Genomic DNA, 24948 nt, shown 5'->3' with positions numbered 1-24948 from the left:
GCTGCTCATGAGAATCACCCAGGGAGATTTTAAAAATCCTAATGTCCAGGTCACACCCCAAACCAATTACATCAGAATCTCTGGGGGTGGGGTCCAGACATCTGTATTTTCCAAAGTTCCCCAAGTTGCTACCATGTACAGCCAAGGTCAAGAAGCACTGGTCTAGTCAAACTTTTGTTCCTGTTAGATTAACATCAGTTATGAAATTTTGACTTTCCTGAAAGATCCAGAATAAGGCTTCTCTATTTAAAATTTTTGTAGCAGCACTTTTGCATGATAGATTTTAACACGTCTCTTTGAGACTTTTTTATTTTTGAGGGTAATAGAGAAAATGTAAGCAAAATTGTAACTCCAAGGAGGTTGTAAAGTATATGTAGTTTCAGGAGTTCTTTCCTTGTCACATTGTAGAATATGCACAAACTCTCCTTTAAGACCCTTTCTTTTTTCTCCTATGCAATTTACTTCCACATACACATCATCGTTAATCACCCCTTTGCTGTTTCATTAACCTGATTTCCTGGGAAGCTAAAGTAAGTGTGATTGACTTATATTTTATCATTATGACCATATTATGTTCTCCCTTATCTTTCACTTCCATGGTTGCCTTTTTCTCATTATGTGTTATCTTTATGTGTGAAGGTTAGGTTAACGTCATTAGAGCCCATAATTAATTTAACTTCTAAATGATTCAAACCTTCCAACTTTAGGTAGACAATCTTTGTTTCTATAAGTCACTCATCAAGATGCCATCTGTGGGGTGCTATAGTGTCAGATCTTCTTTTGGGTAATTGTAACATCCATCCTTTCTGAGGGTTGCCCACAGCATCAACTTTTCCAAAGTACATAAATCTGTTTAAGTTCTATAAACACAAATGAAAGTCAAGGCTGAAATTAACAGGCCTCACATTGTGACTATTTATTATTTAACAAATGTTTGGTTGGTGAATGCCTTTAGTGAAACCTTGTCTGACCTAACTTGGGGGAGAGCCTGAGATGGACTGGAGCTGGGTGTGTATATTTGACTCGTTTCCACACACATAGAAAGATTGGTGTGGCAGTGTTAAAAAGCTTAAAGCCTGGGCTCTGTTCTGTTGGGTATTGATGAGGATGACTATGGTGATGATGATTTGTCACTATGTGCTATATATGCTAGGTATTTTGTTCACAATACCCCATAATTTGTCATAACAGTAATACATTTTATCATTAACAAAATAATAGTGTAGTAAAATATATTATTATATAATAGTATATAATTTGATATAGTAATTATATTTTAATATATTTTTATTATCCCCTATTATAGATGAGGAAGCTGAGACTCAGTGTGGTTAAGTAGCCTGCCCATGATCACTCAGCCAATAAATGGTAAAATTAGGATGAAAACCATTCTGTCTCCAGAAACTGTGCTATTGGCTACAAAGGCTTTTTGTTTCAGCAAATCACTTCATTTCTCTCAGCCCTTTCCTGCATTCGTAAAATAAACGGAAATAATTGAGTGATTTCTAGCCCCAAACATTTCTATTTTATTTTCTATCTCCACAATGAGAAGAGCCAACACTTTGGTAAAACATCATTGCAAGAAGTGGTAGATACATAACAATTTATTACCATCAGAAAAAAAAGCAGTGATATATTAAAACACAACTGTTGCACAGACATGGACTTAGTAGACAGCACTTAGGGCACTGTTAGAATAATACCTGAATAACTTTTGGTCTGCATGAGGAGCCAAGGTTTTGTTCTTTCCTTCTTGATGAGTTTTGGTTCATTGTTATCCATTCACATCCAAGAAAACTGGATCTAGTTCTCCCTTGAAGTTGGAATATTGGGAAAACTTTTTTAGAATTTCTAGAATTAACTTTTAGAATTAAACACATCCCTAAAACTTCTAAAGAAGGTAATTTAGTCAAATGGCTAAGAAGGGTTTTCTTAGTCCAAGATTTATCTCCTCATTTAGTGGTTAATTATACAGGGTCTGGCATTATTGAGATCTAAATTTGAATCTCAACTCCACTATTTATTAGCTTTTTGATCTTGAGCAAGTTACTGATCTGTACGGAACATCATTATTCTGATTTACAGGATAGAAATAATAGGTGTACTCACTGGTTTTTGTAAGGAATAAATGAGATAGTAGATGCAAAGAACTGAGCGAAATTTTTGGTCATATTATGCTTCAGTTCATCAACACTGCTGCTGTTTATGATCATCACCATCATCATTATCATTATCATTACCATTACCATCATCATCAACACCATCATAATTTCTACCAGGTTAATGGCTCTTACAAAATGACTGTTGCTGTTTGGGCTATCCTTCTGGTGCAATAGGGAAATTTCTTCTTTAACATGGAGTATACTCAGTTACATTTTTATCAGTGGCCATTGTCTCCCATCTGTGGTTGGTGCCTATGCTAAAAACAAAACAAAACAAAACAAATTAAAAAAAAAACAAAATAGCACAGAGTCCAGGAAGACTGGAATTGGCATTCGAGGTCAGAGGTACAGGTCTTCAATTACCAGTGGAAAAAGTGCATTTCCCTTGCCTATAAAACAAAACATACACCAAAATAGAAAGTTTACTAAATTTTTAAAAATGTACTATTCTCCCCCAATTAGTACACTCTCTGTCTGCTTTATATCATCCTGCTGACAACTCAAGAAGTGACCAAGTACTACAGTGGCTTCAAGTAGATCAAGGAAAATGGGGGAAAGAGGGAGAAAAAGAAACCACGTAATCAGCAAGATAGATCTGGTCATAATTTAAAAAATTAGGATGAGCAAATAAAGTCAGGCTGGTCTGGAAGGAGAAGGGCAAGGGCATGTCCTGGTGACATTACCCAGATTTTTAGGCTCTTGATCTTTTTGAACCATAGCTTGAAACTTTGGAAGATTCAAACTGACTTTATCCTATCCTAGGAAGGGAAAGAAAGACTTGGTTAATCAACTGAAAACTGTGCAGATAAGGCAAGATAAAACTCATTAAGTATCCTGTATTCATAGCTTTTAAAAAATTATAAAAGTAATCTACCTAATTGTTAAGCTCTGCATCATAGCGATGTGCCTATACATAGGTGAATAGGTGTATACACATGTTCTATCTATGATTGCTCAAGGAAAGAACACACATTAATCTCTATGTACACTCATGTAACTGTGAGAAATAGAAATGTGTTTTCTTTCCAATAAGACCTTGCCTGGCTTTATAGTTAGTCTTTATAGTAAATACATTCAAAATTTATCCTTGGAATCCTCAAATCTCTTGCCATTGTAGGATAATGTGAGCTTTAGGCTAATTTATTAAAGCCTCTTTTGGCTTCACAGTGATTGAATCTCTGCCCCAAGCCTTGGCCACTCATATACACACCTAGCTGCAGACCAGATCTTGACTGCAGGCTTCAAGGGGCCTGGTGACCGGCATGCATGCTCTCACTTCAAACTCAGCCCTTGTTGAATTCGTAATTTGCCTGTTAACTTCAGCCCCAAACTAGAGAGCATCATATTGTAAAACTTGCTGTTTTATATTGACTACTAATATCTATTAATCAGAATAAATTTTTAGAAACCTGAGTAAGAGCTTAATTGTTATATATAAACCAGTAGGTTTTTTTCAACCCATAACTTCACCCCCTGCTGTTCTTTCTGGTCTTCGTTTGTCCTACTCCTCCTGTGTCTCTGGCTCACACTTTCTTCAGCCCATTGAGTGAACATTTTGGTTGTGGTTTTCCTTTTGCTCTCTAGTGATGGGGTCAGGCCAGGTCAAACTGATTCATGAACTGTCTCCTGAGGGATTCTGGGTGGGACAGAAATATGAAGAATTAAGTAGGGTGGAGAAAATGAGCAGAATGTTAACATTCCATACTCATCACACACGCACACACACCCACACACACACACACACACAGAGAGAGAGAGAGAGAGAGAGCGGGGGACAGAGATAGAGACAGAGACAGAGAGAGAGAGAGGAGTGTGGCTGAGCAGATCTTCTGATCATCAGGCATAGCTAGTAATTTCCGCTGCTTGTTGATCGTGGTCATGTGCCATTCATTGAACTGCATACTTTAAATATACTACCTCACATAATCTACTTATAACCCTGTGGAGAATGTATGACTATCCCTATTTTCTAGCGAGGAAAACTGAGAATAATGGAGTTTACGTGATTTTTTTTTTAAAGTTAGAGATTTATTAAGCACCAAGGCTAGAGCTCTAACATCTCCTGATTCCAGAGCACCTGCTTTCAGCCACTGTGCCACATGTTCTTCCTGATGAGAATCTCCCAGTGCAGCCACTAAAGGCCTGCTGAAGCCACCGTGACTTCCAATTCTCCCTTTTCAGTCAGGGCAAGGAAAATGGTAATCAGCTCTTTTTCTTCCAGCCCACATCGAGGCATGTAATGTCAGGAGTATGGCCAATGCAGGATCCACCTGTGTGTATTCCAGGTCCTTAGGTATACCATACCTTTTTAGAGGTTCTGATAACACTTTAGCAGACTAGGGTCTTATCATTGCTGTGGCTTCCAGATAAGGGACCATGCAAATAACATTGCTTTCTCAAGGAGCAACAGTGACCCGCAGTGGTTACTTCCCAAGTGAGGGTGTGAGTGTGTGTATATACCTGTGAGCACTTTTGATCATGCCTGTCTGTGAGTCAAGCTGATCAGGAACAGAAATATAACAATACCTGGAGGAATTCTTGTGCTAAAAACTTTATGAAGATGACAAAAGGAGTTCTTACAAATGAGATCACCTGTCCCCTGATGTTGAGTGTATACAGTGTATTGCTCTTTTCTGCCAGAATTTTGTTCCAGTGGACTTCCCTCAGGCTCTTCCCCTGCCCTGACCCTCCCCAACAATAGGTAGAAAAGAGAGGGAGGGAAGGAGAGGTAGAGGGAATATGCATATTTCCTCCATTTCTCCATTTACACTTTTGGCTAAGACTTTTTAAAATCTCTGGGTTCTCACCTGCACTGTTCCCTCTGCCTGGCATATCCTCCTCCGCTTCTCTACCTGGTGAACCCACACAAAGTCTTCCTTTGCTGATATTCTTCATGCCTGCAGGCAGTGTTGGTGCCTCTCTCAGGTCAGTATTCCAACCCTATTATAATATTTATATTTGTTTTTACAACTGCAAGACCTAATATAATACATAGGCATATCCTTGGTGCTCAATAAATATTTGTTGAATGACTGTGTAAATGGACAAGTAATTGAATGGTGAAAGAAAGAGGTTCCTATTAAATGTTGTTTTTAGTTTGGGGTGTAACCTGGGCATATTTGGTAGAAAAACCTGTTGGCTGCATGGAGAATGGAAGAAACTCATGAAAAGAGATGAAGTGGGAGTTGCTGAACTTGAAGTGAGCGAGACTAGGAAAGGAGATGTAGATGATTAAGACATCAGCAATGGAAAATGGAGAAGGGACCCCAAACTTGGGTTTAGGTGTTCAAACCTAGGGACCAGGCATGATTGTACCTGCCAATCTGGAGACATAAGAATTAGCAGAAGAAAGTCCAAAGATAAAAGTGAGGGGTGGGACATGGAAGTAAAATAGTCTACACACTTTTACGAGTTAGCAGGTGGCTCATTTTTTTCAGAGAGGCTCTATTTTACATGTGAGGAGAGCTTTGTAAGGGGCTTTTTTTTTTCTTTGTTAGAGAAGAAGGCCAAATCCAGTATGTCTTGTTGGGTGGTCCTGCTGATACTATTTCTCATCTTGTAGAAAGGGCTAGAATAGGACATCAGGAGATCTGGTATTAGAGAGTGCATGATAACTATGATGGGCTGCAGACTTACTGTGTCTGAAGTCCACTTACTCCGTATTTAGGATATTGGTTTGGGAAACCAGGCCCGCAATTTGTTAGAGGAAAACTGGCATGGGGTTTGGAAGTGCTGATGGTTCTGTTTGGGGCTAAGTAGAGAACCGTATCTTTTAAATTGGTCTAGATCACTATTTCTCAATCTTTATATGCATAGGAATTTTTGGGGGGTCTTTTAAAAATGCACATTCTTGTTGAGTCAGTCTGAAGTGGATCCTGAGATTTATTTCTAACAAGCTCCCTGGTGATTCTAATATTGCTGCTTTAGGTACCACACTGTGTGTAGTAAGAGGTTTAACCGTATTCTGAGTGAAAAGGCTTTCTAACTTCAGTTCAAAAACTGACCATGTATCAGACAAAACACAACAAATTAATGCTTTAGTTTTCTAATTCATATAATGGAAATCATGCAATTGCCTCTTTCCCTTACATCTTCTTTTTAGGGATATTCTAAATGATAGGATTTGGGGATCCTCAGCACAAACTCACTAAATGAGGAGAGGTAATTTATCTGTAGCTCCATTGGTGGAAACATGAGTGCTTCCACATTATAATATAGGCATTGGCATGAGACTCATCATAGTGCACATCTCTGCTGTGCCATCAACCAGTTAGATAACCCCAGGCAAGTTATTTTATGTTTCTAAATCCTACCTCATCTATAAAATCAACATCTATACATTCGTTGAACCAATATTTATTGACAGCTATTATGTACTGAGCATTGTGCTGTGCACTGGGAATATCATAGCAAATAATGCTTTGCCCTCACCAAGCTCTTTTCCGTGGTGGGAGCTGATGATAAGCAAGTAAAACCAATACACAAAATAATTCAGGGTATGCATCCTATGAAAGAAAAAAAGATGCTTTGATTAAAAAAGAAAAAGTTAGAGGGGCAAAATAAGGATGGTCTGGGGTGGTAAGAATTATGCTTAGATAGGAAGAAAGAGAAGGAGCCAGTCAGGAGAAGATTAAAAAAAAGAAAAGCATCATGATTCGAGAGAATGGCATCAACTCTTGTGGCTGGAAAGGTCATGGATTGTGCTTGGGATTCTAAGTCCAGTGTCGGTGAAGTGCATTAAGGAAGGTGAATGTGGCATTGAATAAGGTTGGAGAAATTGGGGCCAGAACACACAGGACTTTGTAGACTGAAGAAAGAACTTTGGATTTCATTTTTCCTCCTAACAGAAGCAATGGAAATGTTCTACACAGGGAAATTTATTTTTTTGAAAGTTCCCTCTGACTGGTGTTCGCTGACTGGCTGGGAAGGGATCCAGAGGAGAAGTGGAGTGTTCAGTTAGGAAGTGAGAGATGGTGGCTTGTGTTAATGTTTGTGGTAATGCTGAAGTGTAGAGACAATTTTCAGAAATACCTGGGAGATGGAGCAGGACTTGTTGTTAGAAGAAAGCAGATGGGGTGAGCAAAAAGGTAAGATTGAGAGGAAGAATAGAATCAGTGATGGCTTCTAAGTTCCAAGTTTGAGCAACAGGGCAGCTGATGGTATCATTTACTGAGCTGGGGATGGTTGAGGAGGCTAATATGTGGAGTGATGGAATCAAGAATCTAAACAATAATAGTCCCTATCACACAAAGTGGGTTTGAGGACAAAATAGTATAGATGTATATTTTTCTATACAATAGTTAGCACTTAAGTGCTCTACATGTTATTGTTTTTCTGTTGTTGTTATTATTCTTGAGGGAGTACCCACTGGAGACACCAGGTGCCCTTGATCGGCAAAGACATGATAATTTGCTGGGACTCAACAAATCATTCTTTTATTTTCTCCAATGGAAAATAAATGTTGCTCTTGAAAACCTTACAGTGGTCATAGAAGGATGGGGTAGACTATGTGTGCCACAAGTGACATCAATCAAACTTTCAGCCAACTTTTGATTACAAGATCTTTATTTCTGGCAATGATGTAAGAAGCAGAAAGAGCACAGCTGGGTTTTCAGCACTAGGAGGATACCATAAGTTCTCGAAATTGGAAAAAGCACCTTCTAACTTGGAAATTGTGCTGATTTGTCTAGAGAAGTTAGAGGGAAAATAAATACAAACCTTCCCCCAACCCCAACTCCTCATGATACCATTTACAGAGTAAGGAAGAAATCACAGAGCAAGAACTCTCAACTAACAACCCTAGCCAAAAGGCTGGATGCTTAGCAAAGACCAAATGGAACAGTCACAGGGCTGTGAGGTAGATGATCTTCCTCTCTGGTTTCTACACCTTATTAGCATGAGAAGGTAGGGTGAATTTTAGTAGTTTGCCAACCTGGCTGCACATAAAAACTTCTGACAAGTTTAAAGATACGGAGTCCTAGGCCGGGCGCGGTGGCTCAAGCCTGTAATCCCAGCACTTTGGGAGGCCGAGACGGGCGGATCACGAGGTCAGGAGATCGAGACCATCATGGCTAACACGGTGAAACCCCGTCTCTACTAAAAAATACAAAAAACTAGCCGGGCGAGGTGGCGGCGCCTGTAGTCCCAGCTACTCGGGAGGCTGAGGCAGGAGAATGGCGTAAACCCGGGAGGCGGAGCTTGCAGTGAGCTGAGATCCGGCCACTACACTCCAGCCCGGGCGACAGAGCCAGACTCCGTCTCAAAAAAAAAAAAAAAAAAAAAAAGATACGGAGTCCTGGGCCACTCTCAGGAGGTTTAATGCACTAAGCCTTGCAATCTAGATTTTTTAAAGTGGCTTCTACATAATTCTGATGGGATTGGTCTATACATGTAAGTTGGAAATCATTGATCTCATGATCAGAATGTTATATTATGAATTGAGAACTTTGAAATCTATGAATTGCTGTGTGCGGGTAAATCACTTCATGGTTACTAATGTGATTTCCTGTCTACAAATGAGATGTTTTGGCTGATAGACAGCGAGTAGAATGTTTTACATGGAGGGTGCTTGGCATGGGCTGTCAGAGATGTTTTGGAATCTCTGTCCTGGTAAGGGCCTGTTTGTCTAGTATCCAATGCTATCATTCTTTCAAATGCAATCTATTCACTTCATGACTTCAAGGAGTCGTTTGGTTCCTGATGCTTAAGCCATACACAAAGGATCATTGTGAATAAACCAGTTTTTTCATTCATGATTTTAAAGGTGTCAAAGGTCACTCCTCAACATCACCAAACTAGAAGCAATGCAGAGGCACTGGAAATCAGTCCATCCATTGCTGTGTCTCAGTCAGTTTGGGCTGCCGCAACAGAACACCATAGATGGGTGGCTTAAACAACATGCATTTGTTTCTCACAGGTCCGGAACTTGAGAAGTCCAAGATCCCTTATCTGGCGAGGGTACCTTCCTATCTTGCAGATGATTGTCTCTTTTTTTTTTTTTTTTTTTTTTCTTTTTTTGAGACAGAGTCTCACTCTGTCTACCAGGCTGGAGTGCAGTGGTGCAATCTCGGCTCACTGCAATCTCCGCCTCCCAGGTTCAAGCAATTCTTCTGCCTCAGCGTACCAAATAGCTGGGAGTGCAGGCGCTTGCCACCTCGCCTGGCTAATTTTTGTATTTTTAGTAGAGACAGGGTTTCACCATGTTGGCCAGGCTGACCTCGAACTCCTGACTTCGTGATCTGCCCACCTCGGCCTCCCAAAGTGCTGGGATTACAGGCATGAGCCACCGCACCCGGCCAGATGATTGTCTTTTTTCTGTGTCCTCACATGGCAGAGCACAGAGAGGGCAAGCTGTTATGTGTCTTCTCATGAGGGCATTGGGAAGGCTCCACCCTCGTGACTTAATTACCTTCCAAAGACCCTACCCCCTAAAATACCATCACATTGGGAGTTAGCATTTCACCATATGAGTTTGCGAGGGTCACAAACATTTAGTCCATAGCGCTAGGTAACAAAAACATGAGCAGGATGGGTGGCAAGATTTAGGCTTCAGTCTTCTTCAAGGGCCCTGTGGGGAAACCAGATTTCTTGGGACTAGGAAGAATCCAGAACACTCTGAACCCTGGCACAATCCAACCAGTCATAGCACTGCAGTGCCAAATTTCATACCATGAAATCTCAAGGCTTGCACCATAAGCTGGGATCCACGACATGAACATCAGGCAAAATGAGACAGCCCTCACTATTGGGCCCCAAGATACTTAACCTATCAAATGCTTTGCTAGAAGACTAAGGGTGGAGACGTTGGTTGTCTGATACAGAGAGATGTGGAAGTCCTGGGAGGCCCATGGAGAGATGGCAGTGGAAAGCTGTCTTCTGTACAAAGGAGAAGAAACCATGAGGAAAAAGAATTGAGGCTCAGAGGGGCAAAGGAACTCCTGCAGAAAGAAAACAGAATTTCCTATGCAATTGGGACTCTGTCTGCCAACCTTTCCCTGCAGTGCCTCTTCTCCAGTCGGGGTCCGGTGTAGCTGTGCTATTCTCTTGCTGCTTTCTAGCCATCCACCTCCCTGTGTTGATGGTGGTTTGTAGCGCAGGGCCTGTTGCATTGTCTGGGTGCCACGATGGAAGGCTACATTCTTCTTCCCCATCCAAGTTTGATCTGTCTACTCTCACCCCTGAGGTTATTAAACTGGCAAGGAAATATATGAAATCGGCATTCTTGAATGGCTCCTTAACTCTGGGCAAGGAAAGGGAAGACTATTTCCATGGTTGAAGTATTCCAACCAATTCGGAGAAAAATACCACATGAAGTCAAAATATGATCGTCCTGGCCAAGCAAGGGTTTTCCTTTATAACCATGCTGAAATGCAAGGTTTTTATAGCTGTGCCTCTCCCCTGCTGTCAGTGGTATTGCCTGCTTTCTCCAGCTGGGGGATGTCAGTTCAGCAGAGGTAGGAGAAGGATTTCATCCGTGGGAGGTGGTAGAAAGAAGAGAGTCCCTGGGAGGATATAAACTCTGCAGTGTGAAGGAGGAGTAAAATATCCATTCTAGGAGAGGGACAGAAAGGAGCCTCGTTAGAGTAAAAAAGAGCTGCAAACCCTTAATTGAAAATAGATTTGGAGAGGCATTTTTAAATGTCATCTTTCTGGAGGGAAAGAAGCAATTTACTAAGCAGTACATTTCATTTGTATAAAGTTTAAAACCAGGCAAAACTCCTCTATGCTGATGAAAATCAGAAGTGTGTGGTGTTGCAGAATACTGTATGCCGTGAGGGTGGGGGGATTTTAACTGGGAAGGAATGCAAGGGGGAATTCTTAGGGGCTAGACATGTTCTGCATCTTGATCTCACTGGTGATTGGTTACCCAGCTGAATTCACAGGTAAAACTCCCTCAAGCCACACACTAAGATTTGCATATTTTTCTATGTGTAATTCATTACTCAATACAAAAATTTAAAGTGAAACTTCTTTTTCGCCCACTTATGGATGTGGCATTGGGACACAGGGCTTCTGAGTGCTCAGCCGAGGATGAGGATGTGTTAGTAAAACTGTGGACCATGCCAGAAACAGTTAGAGCCTGATGTGGCAGGAGGACCGGGGGCTTCGGCTGTGAGCAAACCTGGGTCTGCATCCTGCCTGCAGGGTTTGCTGTGTGTTTTGAGTAAGCTTTACTTTTCTCTCAGGTTCAGTTTTCTTAAGTGTGGATAATAACATTTACCTTTAAATGTTGTTTGATCCAAATACCATATGTTCTCACTTGTAAGTGGGAGGGGAGCATTGAGTATATATGGACACAAAGAAGGGAACACCAGACAGTGGGGCCCACCTGAAAGTGGAGGGGAAGAAGAGGGTGAAGATGGAAAAACTACCTACAGGGTACTATGCTTATTTCCTGGGTGATGAAATAATCTGTACATCAAACCACTGTGACACACAATTTACTCATGTAACAAACTTGCACATGTACTCCTGAACCTGAAAGTCGGAAAGAACTACGATGCAAAAAAAATTCCAGTTATAGAAATCAGATTTTTTATTTATTTATTTTATTTTATTTTTTGAGACACAGTCTCACTCTATCACCTGGGCTGGAGTGCGGTGGCAAGATCATAGCTCACTGCAGCCTCGACTTTCTAGGCTCAAGCCATCCTCCTACCTCAGCCTCCCCAGCAGCTGGGACTACAGGTGCATGCCACTGTGCCTGGCTAATTTTTGTATTTTTTGCAGATATGAGGGTTTTGCCATGTTGCCCAGGCTAGTCTCAAACTCCTGACCTCAAGAAACCTGTCTGCTTCAGCTTCCCAAAGTGCTGGGATTATAGGAGAGAGCCACCATGCCCTGCCAAAAATCAGATTTCTATTGCAAAATGTTCTTGGGAATAAAGATATGAATCTAAATAATTATTTAATAATAAAACACTCAACTTATTTCTAAGTATGTATTATTTACATGTGTTTAACTATTAAAATAATTTATTATTAAAATTATTTGAAGTTGAATGAATTCTGTGATGTGAGATCTTTGACAAATTACTTAACATCGTTCAGTGTGTTTCTATGAAGTGGGGATTAAAAAGATGATTTCATAGGCTGGGCACATTGTCTCACGCCTCTAATCCCAACACTTTGGGAGGCCGAGGCAGGTGGATCACCTGATGTCGGGAGTTCAAGACCAGCCTGACCAACATGGAGAAAACCCATCTCTACTAAAAATACAGAACTAGCCAGGTGTGGTGGCACATGCCTGCAATCCCAGCTACTTGGGAGGCTGAGGCAGGAGAATCACTTGAACCCAGGAGGCAGAGGTTGCAGTGAGCTGAGATAGCGTCATTGCACTCCAGCCTGGGCAACAAGACTGAAACTCCGTCTCATTAAAAAAAAAAAAAGAAAAAGAAAAAGAAAGATGATTTCATTAGTATTATAATGATTCAATTTGGTATCATCGAATGTGCCTTGCAATGTGCCTGACATGCTGTTAGTTTCAGTTCAATGATTCAATTCAGCAGATATTTATTTAATGCTGAATATAAATGAGATATTATTTTAGTTCTTGGGAATTAAAAACAAGACCACCACATAGCCTCTGGCTTCTGGAAGCTTTCAATCTAGTGGGAAAGACAGTCACATGTGCATTTATAAAACAATGCGATAAATGTTTTACTAGTGTAAGATTAGAGTACTGCAGAAGCCCACAGGAGGTATGGCACAATAGTCAGAAGATAATATGCAGGGGTTGGTGGGCATATTTAACCTTAAAAGGGGCATAATGAGACTAGAAAATGGTAATTTAAGGCTACTACATGTTTGGAAGAGTCAATGGCCAAAGGGTTATTTTTATTTTAGAATTACAAGCTCATCTGTAACCAGGAGTATTTTGCATTAGAAGTGGATATGTTAAAACAGCAACATGGAAAGCACTTTCAAACTGCAGTGAGTCAAAAGGGGAATGGAATGGAATCCTCAGTAGCAAGGACCCTAATTCCATTGACTCCAGTCCACATCAAATGCTGTCACTGTGGTTGGGGACCATGTCTGGGCATGAGAAGGAGGACCAATTCTTCCAGGGCAGTATTGAGTCATGTCTACTTTGAGAAGCTGGTGAAAGGTATGCACTCTTTCCAAGGAAAAATAAACTTGTAAACAAATGAAGCAGTCATCTCGGAAGTTATTGTCCTTCTGAAAGTTAGGTTCAGAATCTCTGTTTTAAAAGAAAACTCATATTGCTGCACTTTCTCCCCTCTCTGAAGAACCAATAAATAGTAGCAACTTCGTCAATTATATTGCCGTATCAACACTGTTGATCCTCAAATCACTTCTGATCAGTTCTCTGAATATGCGATAACCTTTTCTGTACCCCATCCTACCTGACATTTCATTGTACTTAGTTGTGAGTCTTTTCCAAGATGAAGATCTCAAAGAAAACCCAACTACAATTTAGATGCTGCACTATTTATCAAACCCTCTTAAGAGTAATAGATGAAATATTTCTATATAACATTTACTACTACTTCAAATAATAAATGAACATTACTATTTTTAGTTCCATGATTTAGAAATTAGCCTCGGACAGTGGGACATATGGCTCACAAAAACCATCTGTCCCTGCCTATTTGCTAATTCTTATCCCATATTGCTGAGGATCGAGTCTTCTTTCATGACCTCCTTGAGAGATTCTGATGAGCGCTTTTGTTTTATGTTTTATCAGCAAGTTCCTGAAGATACAATGCCTGGAAGGTGGAATCTGGGAGCAAGGCAGCTGCATTCCTGTGGTGTGTGAGCCACCCCCTCCTGTGTTTGAAGGCATGTATGAATGTACCAATGGCTTCAACCTGGACAGCCAGTGTGTACTCAACTGTAACCAGGAAAGTGAAAAGGTAAGGAACATTTTTTGAACTTATTTTGGATCAGGCTGTGCTCTAATCTTGATGCCCAATCCAAGAAATTTGAGAAATGAAATTTCTAAAGAATTCCAACAGGCAGGGACTTGGGATTCTAATCGGGAGTGTTGGTATTATGCAATAGAAAATTCAGAAAATACCACATATTTGAAATGTTCTCTCCTGAGTTCAGAACTTCCTCTGAGGTAAGAAGAAGAATCCAATGGGTGCAGTACCAGGTATATCCCAAAAAGAATGCTAGGATCCTGATTTAGCAATGTGATCCCCTCTCATGGATGGCCATTGACATACGTTGACTACAAATACTAGTATTATTATTTTTCTAGAACAGAGTCTTGAACAGAAACACAAATTCCTTGGCAAAGCTGGAAGTGCTGTTTGACTATTCCCCTCCCTAGGATTTTGGCACAAAAGGTCTCAAATGAAAAACACAGTCTTATCTTGGTTGTGTGACTAAAAGCAATTTTATTTTAGAATCTTTTCAAGCCTCACACACATACATGAGACAGGAAGTCAAGCAGACTTCCTAGGCAAAGGTCAATGTCCTTGTCTGCTCCCTGGCACCTGTTATCTTAGTTTTCGGTACTCCAAGGTAAGCACCATGGAACAGATGTGAAAAGAATATGGCAGAAAATGAGACCCCTGAGAAATCAAGCACATCCATTTGCACTGATGGGTTAAGGAACCATCGAGTTGACCAGATGAAGGGACGGCTACCTACATTTCTAAAATCTTACATTTTGGAGTTTTGAGAGTTAGTGCTACTCTCTGTGTTCTAGATAAAGTATAATTTGTGGAGCCAAGAGTTATACAAACCAGCACACATGTGGAGAAAGGGAATAGAATTTTGGTGAGACCAAAAGCAACTATGATGTGTCCATTCAAGCAGAAAGGCAAAAACACACCTTTAGGAAATATTATGAATTGGTTTCACTGGATGAAGCTCATCTTGAAAAAATCTGACATTTGCCACAAGCAGCATTTGTGTGATAGTAGGGATGAATCAGTGCAAAACAACACCATCTGGGAAACAATTCCGAAAATAGCTCTGAATTCATGAGCTTTGGTTGATAGCTGATTGTATTCCTATATATAAAGGAAAATACATTGTTAATATATTTCATTAATGGAAAAAAATTGTCATCATGATTCCTCTGCCTGGAAAAAGCAAAGAATTTTTTTGGCTTTTTTTTTTTTTTTTTTTTTTTTTGACCAGTAACAATATGTTGTTTCAATAGTGTCTTTTGGTCCAGGTTCTAGAACTGGAGAATACTACCACTTAATCAGACCACTTTTTTTCAACTCTCAATAAAGTTAACAAAACAATAATTAAGATGTTTACTTTTGATATTCTAGCTTCCCATCCTCTGCACTAAAGAAGGACTGTGGACCCAGGAGTTTAAGTTGTGTGAGAATCTGCAAGGAGAATGCCCACCACCCCCATCAGAGCTGAATTCCGTGGAGTACAAATGTGAACAAGGATATGGGATTGGTAAGGATAGGAGTGAATCTTAAAGTCAATTTCCATGTCATTCTTTTATTGAGCACAGCTGAAATTTTTAAAATTTTATTTATTTATTTATTTTGAGATGGAGTCTTGCTCTGTTGCCCAGGCTGGAATGCAGTGGCGCAATCTCAGCTCACTGCAACCTCCGCTTCCTGGGTTCAACCAATTCTCCTGCCTCAGCCTCCCAAGTAACTGGGACTACATGCACCTGCCACCACGCCTGACTAATTTTTGTGTTTTTAGTAGAGATGGGACTTCACCATGTTGGCCAGGCTGGTCTCAAACTCCTGACCTCAGGTGATCCGCCCACCTCAGCCTCCCAAAGTTCTGGGATTACAGGCATGAGCCACTGCACCCAGGCTGCCCAGCTGAATCTCGAAGCAGAGACACTGTTCTCCCTGAAGAGTAGATTGAAATTGCAAGTTGACTCTTAGCTGCTTTAGTAAAAATGAGATTTATGGCAACTTTGAGGGGCCTAGACCAGATGGATTTGTGGTATGGTTTGTAGCTCCAAGATGAAAGGTGGGACTGTGTAGCCACATAGCATGTGTCTGCTGGGCTCTTCCATTCTTCTTTATTCTCTGTGGTTGTTACTGGAGTGGAGAATTACTGAAAGGGATGATTTGAGATTCCTCTTTCATGCATCATTCTTCAACCATTCTTTCTCTGCAGAGGACTAGGTTCCAGAGCCATGGACAACTTCTTATTTAAGCAATTACAATTAAAGGTCTTTGTGGCCAGAACTGATTTATAGTGATGTTAACTTTGCCTTGACTGGCCCTAAATATCATAGAAAAGAGTTGTAGCTGATGCGAAACCTTGTAAGATTACTCCTAAAGTCTGAACTGCATTAGCAAGGAGTAATTTTATCAGACATTCTAACCAATGCCAATGAGTATAATTTGTATTAACTAGTAAGCTCATTGCCGTCTTCAAGATGCTCTTTGCACAGTGATGTCTTGTGGTCAGGCATAGAGTATCAGGGAATTCAGATGTGCCTCTTGGGTGGTGTTTCACAGACAGATTCTCATCCTCCAAATGTCCAATTTCTGCATTAAAATATCATATACTCACATATCGAGAGCCCTTAAGAGGGATGTAGTTCTTTTGATTGTTTTAAAAGTCACTGAAAACATAGAAACATAGATAGTAAGGACTAAAAAGAAACTTGGAAATCATCAAATCTATAGATGAGGAAATAGAGAACCTAGAGAGTGTATTTTCTCTTAATATAATTTTAGGAGATACTTGGACTCTGTGTGGAAGGGAATACAGCAAGATTTTTCTGCAAGAGACCAATACATACCCAAAGTCTCTGCTTCTGATTCTTCACTGCTTCCTCCTTTAATCAAATAGGTTTGTTGGCTGCCAATGCAATTATCTTTAGTGCAACAACAGAGAGAATAGTATCTGGAGTAATTTTATAATTTCTGGGTCATTTCCTGCCATCCACCACCACCACTACCAGCATGTCAAGTTCTTAGGTAGTAGTTGTTGCAATTATAAGCTTCCAGGAGACCATGTAAACAGGAATGATATTAGATATACTTAAAAGGTATGAGCCAATCAGAATAGACTTTGTCTAGCTAGAGTCCTGGAGGAGATCTTGGAGGCCAGCTGGGCCAGGAGTCAATCTTTCAGTTACTAGATCGTGTAGAAATTCAGGCATTCCAGAGGAGGTGTTATCCTGGAAAAGACAGAGGAGGGGACACTTGGGGCAAGTGGAGTTAGGTTGAGGGAAAGTCTCTTTACCAATTAGTGTGAAAGGACCCTTACGGGAACACAGATGACTATCAGCCCTGCCTACAACATCATAATATGGTGACCCATAATGAAATCAATTGTTCTTTAAAAACTCAAAGCTATTGATTCCTGAAAGAAAAAGAACAAGATCTGGGAAGTTCAAGTCTCTGCTGTAAACTTCTGTTCTTTCAGGTGCAGTGTGTTCCCCATTGTGTGTAATCCCCCCCAGTGACCCTGTGATGCTGCCTGAGAACATCACTGCTGACACTCTGGAGCACTGGATGGAACCTGTCAAAGTCCAGGTGAGGAAACGGACATCGTTATGTGCCAAAGACGTGAGTCTGCTGAGCAACATTTGGAACATTGTTTTTCGGAGTAATTTCAGAGACTTTCAAAGCATCCTCAAAGCAAACAACCACATGGATTATTCCTAGAAAGAAAAGTTAAACATTGAAAAGCAAAAAGAGGGAGGCTTGAAAAAAAAAAGATAGCTCACATCTAAAGGAAAGTTTGAAGTATAAGATGGAAAGAAATCTTAGAGACATAAGGAACAGAAAGGAAAATTGCTACTAATGAAAAATAGGATGGGACAGGTTAGGATAATTCAAAGAAATGTATAAAGATGAAAGAAGGATGGAAAGAAAAGGATGGATTAGAAAAGATGAAAATAAAACTGCAAGCAGGGGAGTGCCTAAAGGAACTGAGTAAGAAGAGAATTGCCTTTCCTTTATGCATCTCCCACCCTTTCTAAACCTGAAATCCTTTTCCTGGGCCATCTGCTATTCAAAGTCAGTCATCAGCAAAATCCACGACATCCACAGCCTCTTCTCTGGGCTTTCTTTCCATTTGCTTCCTTTTCTATCTGAAATCTGGCTCTCCACTGAGGACTCTGCCTCCCCCGCAAGACTCATTCCTTGCTGCTTTCTCCCTCATGCCCCTCCTAACCCTGGGCCTGCAAGAGGGATAGGCATCATCCTCTCTCCTCACTGCCATTTGTAAACCATTTTTCCTCCCTCCCCTGTAAAATGACTCACATTTGAATCCAATGTCAACAGAATGAACCACTCACTTCCCTCAATGCAGCTGTCATCTTCTGACCCTTACGGCACCCCTCTCCTTGCTTCTGAAACACTTTGACTCCTGGGGCGTGGCCACATTAGCCAGCCCTCCTGTCAAAACTTGCATTGATGTCTACATCTGCACATTTGATTCTTCTGAAATCAGGATTCTCAGCTCTGGGGCTTCCTTTCCTCCTGTGGCCGCCTTTCCCTTTCCAACTCCATTTTCCTCGTGCTTTCCTTGGCTCCCCCTAATCTTGCCTTGGTGGCTTCTTGGCTCTTTCCTAAACATGCCAGCCGCACCCTCACCTCAGCACGTTTGCGCTTTTGCTTCCTTCAGCCCAGGATGTTCTTCTCCAGAATATCTGCATGGTTTGCTCCTTTTCGTCTTACAGATTTTTAGTCAAATTTCAGGAAGGCCATCTTTGGTTATTCTATTAATATCTAACATTTTAACTCCCCTGACATTTTCTGTCTCCTTTCTTTTTATTTTTCCTCCTTAGGATGTATCATTACCAAGAATATTACATATTTTACTTACTTATCTATCATCTTTTTCTGCCATTAAAATAAAAAGCTCATTGATAGATTATTGTCTGTTTTATCATTATTATATCCCTAGATCCTAAAAGAGTGCCTAGTATTTGATATGTGCTCAATAAATATTTGTGAAATGAGTGAATGAAAAAGAGAAAGAAAAGACTATGTAGGAGTTAAATGGAGAAAATCGTGTTGTAAACACGATTGTTTCTTCTTAGAATAGAGGAGGGTGGGGACATCAGAAAGCCTAAGAGCTTGGTTACTTAATTATTAGGCTGTTTAACAAAATTCTTGCAAGTCTGTTCTCATTGGATGAGCAAAAGAGGACTCCAGAGATACGCCACATTTCATTCAAACATTATCCTCAAGTCTCTGCTTTTTCCTCACAGGTTAATTGTGCTTTATTGTGGGCATGGATTTGTGTCAAAGCAGGAGGTTCAGGAAAAAACGTACTCTAAGTGTGATTTGAGTGAGGAATGGAGAATAACACAATCCTATTAATTCAGTTAGTCATTCATTCAACAAACATTTACTGCGGTTATTATGTGCCATGAGCTATGCTGAGTGATGGGATGTGGAGGTGAAAAATAATAGTCCCTCTGTTTAAGGACTTACAATTTAGCCATGAAATCAGATATCTATGATGATGTCACATGGGAAAAGGTTTGAACGTAGTAGAGGTGTTATGGGAACACCTGAGAGGAAGCAACCAAGTCTTCTGCTCAGGAGCCTAGTGGAGTTGGGGAAGGATCAATGGAAACTGACCAAAAAGCTTTTCCTCTGGGTCTTAAACTGTCATCAAGAGGAGCACTCAAGAGGGTAAGAAATAGTAAATGTTCCATCTGGCTGAAACCAGGGTATGTGTGGTACTGAGGGAGAGGAAAGATGGTGGTAAAAGAATGAGGTCAGGAGAAGCAGGCAGGCAAGATCCCACCAGGCATTGCCTGCCCTTCCTAGGATGTCAAGGCTCATGAGAACTCTGAGTGGAGGTGGAGTGCACCTCACTGCTGAGGGCAGTGTGAAGACTGCATTGAAGTATGAAGGAGAGGGTCAGAAAAACACCTCCACAAGTTCTCCCATCCCCTGGCCTTTCCAGACTTTCACTTTTACTCTCCATTCTGTTGTTAAGGTTTAGCTAAACTACAGTAGCTGGAATTACAGTGCCCTGGAGAAAGAGTTTCTGCCTCGTGTTTCATGATGTGCCAGATGGTCTAGACCCTTTCTTTCAGCCCCATAAACTCAGTGTGCTATGATGAAACACTTCTCTTTCTCTATAAGCAGGCAAAGGGAGAAAGCCTTGGGCATGCATGAGCATTTTCTTTCTCTTGGGCATAAACTGAAATCGATCCTTCTTCATTTGCTTCACCATCCACCCCACAAGGCGTCTTTGGGAACAGTCAAAGATGCAGGGTCTGTGAGGCCCGAGTGCAAGCCTTCCAGTCAGCAGGGTTTCTTCCACCTCTGTGTTTCTAATGGAACATTCTAGAAAATGACAGTCCATTTGTCTTCATGAAAACAGCAGGGATACCAATTACAGTGACTTGACTCTAAACTGGAAAACAATTTTCTCTGTTCGATTAAAGCCTCCCTTTTCTCAGCTATCCTTTTGGGGAAATCATTATTGTTTATTTACTTCTATTCCATAGCATTTTGTTCTTGTTTATATTCCTGATGCCTTTTTCAGTGCCTGGCACTTTGTAGGTTTCTTAGAAACATTGGTTGAATGAGCAAAGAAACTGCTGTAGCACCATTTTCTTTTTTTCTTTTTAATTTAATTTAATTTTCAGTACCAGGATACAGATGCAGGATGTGCAGGTTTGTTATGTGGGTAAATGTGTGCCATGATGGTTTGCTGCACCTATCAATCAACCCACCACCTACATATTAAGCCTCACATGCATTAGCTATTTGTCCTGATACTCTCCCTCCCTCTGGCCCCCTGACAGGCCCTAGTGTGTGTTAATTTCCTCCCTGTATCCATATGTTCTGATTGTTCAGCTCCCACTTATAAGTGAGAACATGCAGGTAGCACCATCTTCTACTTCAGAAGTAAATGCATATTTTTTTCTCAGTCTGGATGCATTTCAGCAGCTTCTTATTGACATATCCTTGTCAATTCTAAGTTGACCACCTCAGGAAAAAACATGCGGAACATCTTCCTTAAGTCAGTATATCAAACATGATCGTTTCTATCATCGCATTTATCATGACTATGATTTAGTCAGTAAATTCTTGGTTTTTGACGTAGGTTGACCATACTTGATTTTGAGGATGTTAGCAGAGAAACACTGAAGACCCTGCAATAAAAAAAAATATATTTTCTAAAAGCTGAATTTTTAACTCATGAGCTCTTTTATTCACCAACTGCGTAACCTTAGGCAATTTACTAGTCAGTACCTCCATTTCCTCATGTGTAAGTGTAAATAACACTGATCTCAGTAGATTAATGTGAGTATCAGATGAGAAACGTATGAATAGACCTTAGCTTACTTGATGCATAGTAAGTTTTCTTGGTCAGTTGCCATTCTTATTTGAGGCAGGTTGCTTCCCCTCAGTTTGCCTGCCTCTTCTCATCTGTATGAGATTCTGCCCTGCTCTTTATAATTTGGGTGTATAACTAAACTATACGGCTTGTCACAGTTCACAGTATTGATAGGGATGCAATTGCTTTTCTGGAACTCTTGAGGCTTGTGTCACATTTCCATGTGAAAACAAAGTGAAATCATTAAATTAGCTGCTTCCAAAATGTAAGGGAAGAGCTGAGGTAACTTGCGAAATGAGTCTTGTCCTTACCTTAGAAGGATTATTTGTTTCTAGAAAAATTCCCAGCAATCAGAATTTCAGAAGTTGAAAACATAATTAACATTTTAATGTTTTCTTGAACTCCAAATAAATACCCTTTATGCCAAAAGAAAACCAAGTAGTTAACCAATGGTGAACACTAATTATCACAGAGTAGCAAAACAAGCTGTTACCTATGCTCTCTCTGCTCTTTCACAGTTACTATGTTAAAGAATATTGCTTACAAACAAAGCTTGCAAGAGATGCTCTGTGTTTAGGAAATTGCAATTTTATAGTAAAAGAAAAACAAGAAAAAAGAAGTCACTGGATGCAGTGGAAATGATGATGAGATGATTGCCCTTATGTACCTCGGCGCCTCTAGGATGAGATTATGCACCAGCCACAGATGATCTCATGATGGCTATGGTTCTGTGGCACTCAGCAACTCACCCAGGGTGCGAAATCTAACCTTGTCCTCATAAATAAGAAGAAATGCCTCATAAACTAAGGCAATTCGTTAAATGAAACTCCATGTCGAGTAAAATCCTTGTAAGTCAAATTGACTTATCTTGGGAGTTGTTCCATGTTGTACTCAATCTTAAATGTTTGTGTCCTTAAGAATCGCTTGGGCAGTATGTAAAACGAACAGCAGGATTCCAGCCTTCAGAAAGACTGGAGATGCTTTGGAATGAGCGTCTTTAACAAGCACCTTAGGTAATTCCACTGAAATGCTTCAAGAAACCCTACTATTACAAAATAAAATACTGACAAGATAAATATTATAAATACAAGCACACCTCTCTGAAGCATGGCTTATTTGTTTAGTAAATGATGCTTGCTTATTTCATGAAAATTCCTGCTATCTGCCATTATTTCAAATGCCTTTGTATCTGGCAGGAGTACAGGGTAATGGATTAAATTGCATTATTTTCTCTAGTCTGCTTCCAATGACTTCATTCTTTGTAATAAAAAATGATACCTTACATTTGGATAACACTTTGTTGCCTTCAAAACATATATGTGTGAAAAAATACATATGTGATATATTATACACACACGCACACACATACACATACACGTATATATTTGAGTCTCATCACAAACCAATAAGCCAGGAAAGAAAGATTGTGTTATATTTATTTTACTGGCACATTAGCTGTTGTTGGATGACCTGTTCAATATTGCACAGCTGGCAAGAAATAGAAAAATAAATGCCACCAACTTTGCTGACTCCCAGTTTAATGCAGTACTCCCTGCCTCACCCTGTTTTCTATAGTCTTTTTTTCCTTCTTGTATATGTTTGAGTTAACTTGTCTATCTCATAGAGAATCAGTCATTCCTCTCAACCATGAGAAGCCCCTCATTTCCATACTTCCCCCAACATGAAACCTAAGGAAAAAAAAAGATTAAAAGCGATATTTCTTTATAATACTATTTTTTTCTTGTGAAAACAATTGTGTTTGTTTTTAAAGAACAATCAAGTATAGTTTTAGATGCCTACAGAGTTTATTTGCCTTGCTCCGGGGGTTCTGCTTTGTATTCCTGCAAATGATGCCTGACTTATAGAATAATATATTTTTTATTAAAGGAAGAATTTCTGAGGTCTTAGGTAATCTGGGGTTTTGATGAAAAACATCTCGAAGTAGCAACTGACATAAAAGGAAGAATGAGGTCCTCCTGGGTTCAAATATAATGTCACTTACTCCTTGGAGCCTCTCTCTGCTCATCTACAAGGGTGAGGATAATACCTAGCTTGCATGGTTGCTATTAAATTTAAAATAACACATGTGAAATGTCTTACACAGTTTCTAGCACAAACTTCTTAATTAAATAAAAATGAGATTTCAGTTCACTTAGTACAAATCTTTCCCCCTGGAAATATCCTCCATCCCTGAAAAGATATCACTAGCTATCTCCATGCAAAATAAAGAAAAATAGGTTTCTATAGTTTGTGTGTGTGTGTATGTGTGTGCACGTGTGTGTATATACAATAATGTCTGGGTCATTTGTCTTTTTCTGTCTCTTTTATAAACTGAGCTGAGAAAGGAACTAATGGCTATTCAGTGTTTCCTGTTGGAACACCTCTGACAACAGAAGCAATTTCTAAAAGCTTTTAATTGTGAGACTGAGAAGAGAGGAAGGATGAAAATACAGTACTTTTAGATGTTTCGAGGGCATGCTGGATGTGAGAGATAATAGGTAAGGGTTTGAAATTTTCAGATGGACTTTCTAGACCCTTGTCATTGCAATGGTGCCTTCCTTCTTCACCTTCACCAGTGTCACTGGAGCTGTTACACACAATTGTACCCATCAAGAGGACACTTTGGGGGCGGGGCTGAGCATTAAGAGCCAGAGGGAAGAGTGAGGTCATTTGGTTGGAAACTGGTTTTTGCCAGCGTATTACCTTCTCGTTTTCTTCCTGGTGGGGATCTAGACCCTTCTGGTGGGGTAAGAAGTATACTGACAGAAAGGAAGGATGCCAGACCATTCCATGCCTGTCAGCCAAGGTGACTGAGCAGTGGGACCTGGCGGTTGGGACAGGGAGGGGGGCAGCCAAATAGTCAATGCTGATGCCCATTGCGCATGTCCTCGTGTGACCAGATCAAAGGCCTCCACCCAATGCCCCTGCACCTACAGCGGCACAGAGACTCCTGATGTCCAAGGCACCTGCACCCAGCAAGTGGGTGAAGCTCCCTCAGACTTTCACTAGAGGCACTTTTTTATTTTCTCATCCCTTTTTTTTCTAGATTCTTATTCTTTTTCTTCTTTTCTACCATGCTAATCCCAATTCCCCAGTAAACTGTACTACTACTGAGGGTGGAAATGGTACCTTCTCCTTCACCCCCGGTATCTCCTCAGTGCGGGATTCATTTCATCTTTTACTCAGGAGGTGGTGGCTGCAGGAAATCAAAGGGCCCACAGAAAAGAATGACTGCCAGGGAAATCATTTCTCAAAGAAAACCTTTTTATTTTCCCAAAAAGCCTATGTTAAGTTGAATTTTTATGATTATCCTTAACCATTGTTTCAAGAGAGTGTTTTATTGTATCTGGTGACTTTAAAATAGGAAAAAATAATGTTTTAACTTAACATAGTACTGGTCCGTCAGGAAACTGATTTCATGGATAATTTTTTTTACACATTCTGGCAATTGTTTGCTTGTAAATGTAAATGCTATTTTCTAAATAGCATTTGAAACTGTTTCCTTCTGAAGTACAAAGACATGCATCATGACATCTCATTTCCCCTATTATTTTGCT

General features: G+C 40.3%; 1 protein-coding gene across 1 annotated transcript in view; it reads left to right on the top strand.

Moving 5' to 3' along the window:
• Window positions 1-24948, top strand: part of PAPPA2 (pappalysin 2) — a 302229-nt gene that overhangs the window by 228612 nt on the left and 48669 nt on the right. The window contains exons 17-19 of the mRNA XM_037985912.2: window positions 13869-14037; window positions 15418-15553; window positions 17504-17613. Of these exons, the coding sequence (XP_037841840.2) occupies window positions 13869-14037; window positions 15418-15553; window positions 17504-17613 (415 nt within the window). The remainder of the gene's footprint in view (window positions 1-13868; window positions 14038-15417; window positions 15554-17503; window positions 17614-24948) is intronic.

Source organism: Chlorocebus sabaeus, chromosome 25 (assembly GCF_047675955.1).
Source record: "Chlorocebus sabaeus isolate Y175 chromosome 25, mChlSab1.0.hap1, whole genome shotgun sequence".
Taxonomy (NCBI): domain Eukaryota; kingdom Metazoa; phylum Chordata; class Mammalia; order Primates; family Cercopithecidae; genus Chlorocebus; species Chlorocebus sabaeus.
This window is presented reverse-complemented; position numbering and strand designations above follow the sequence as displayed.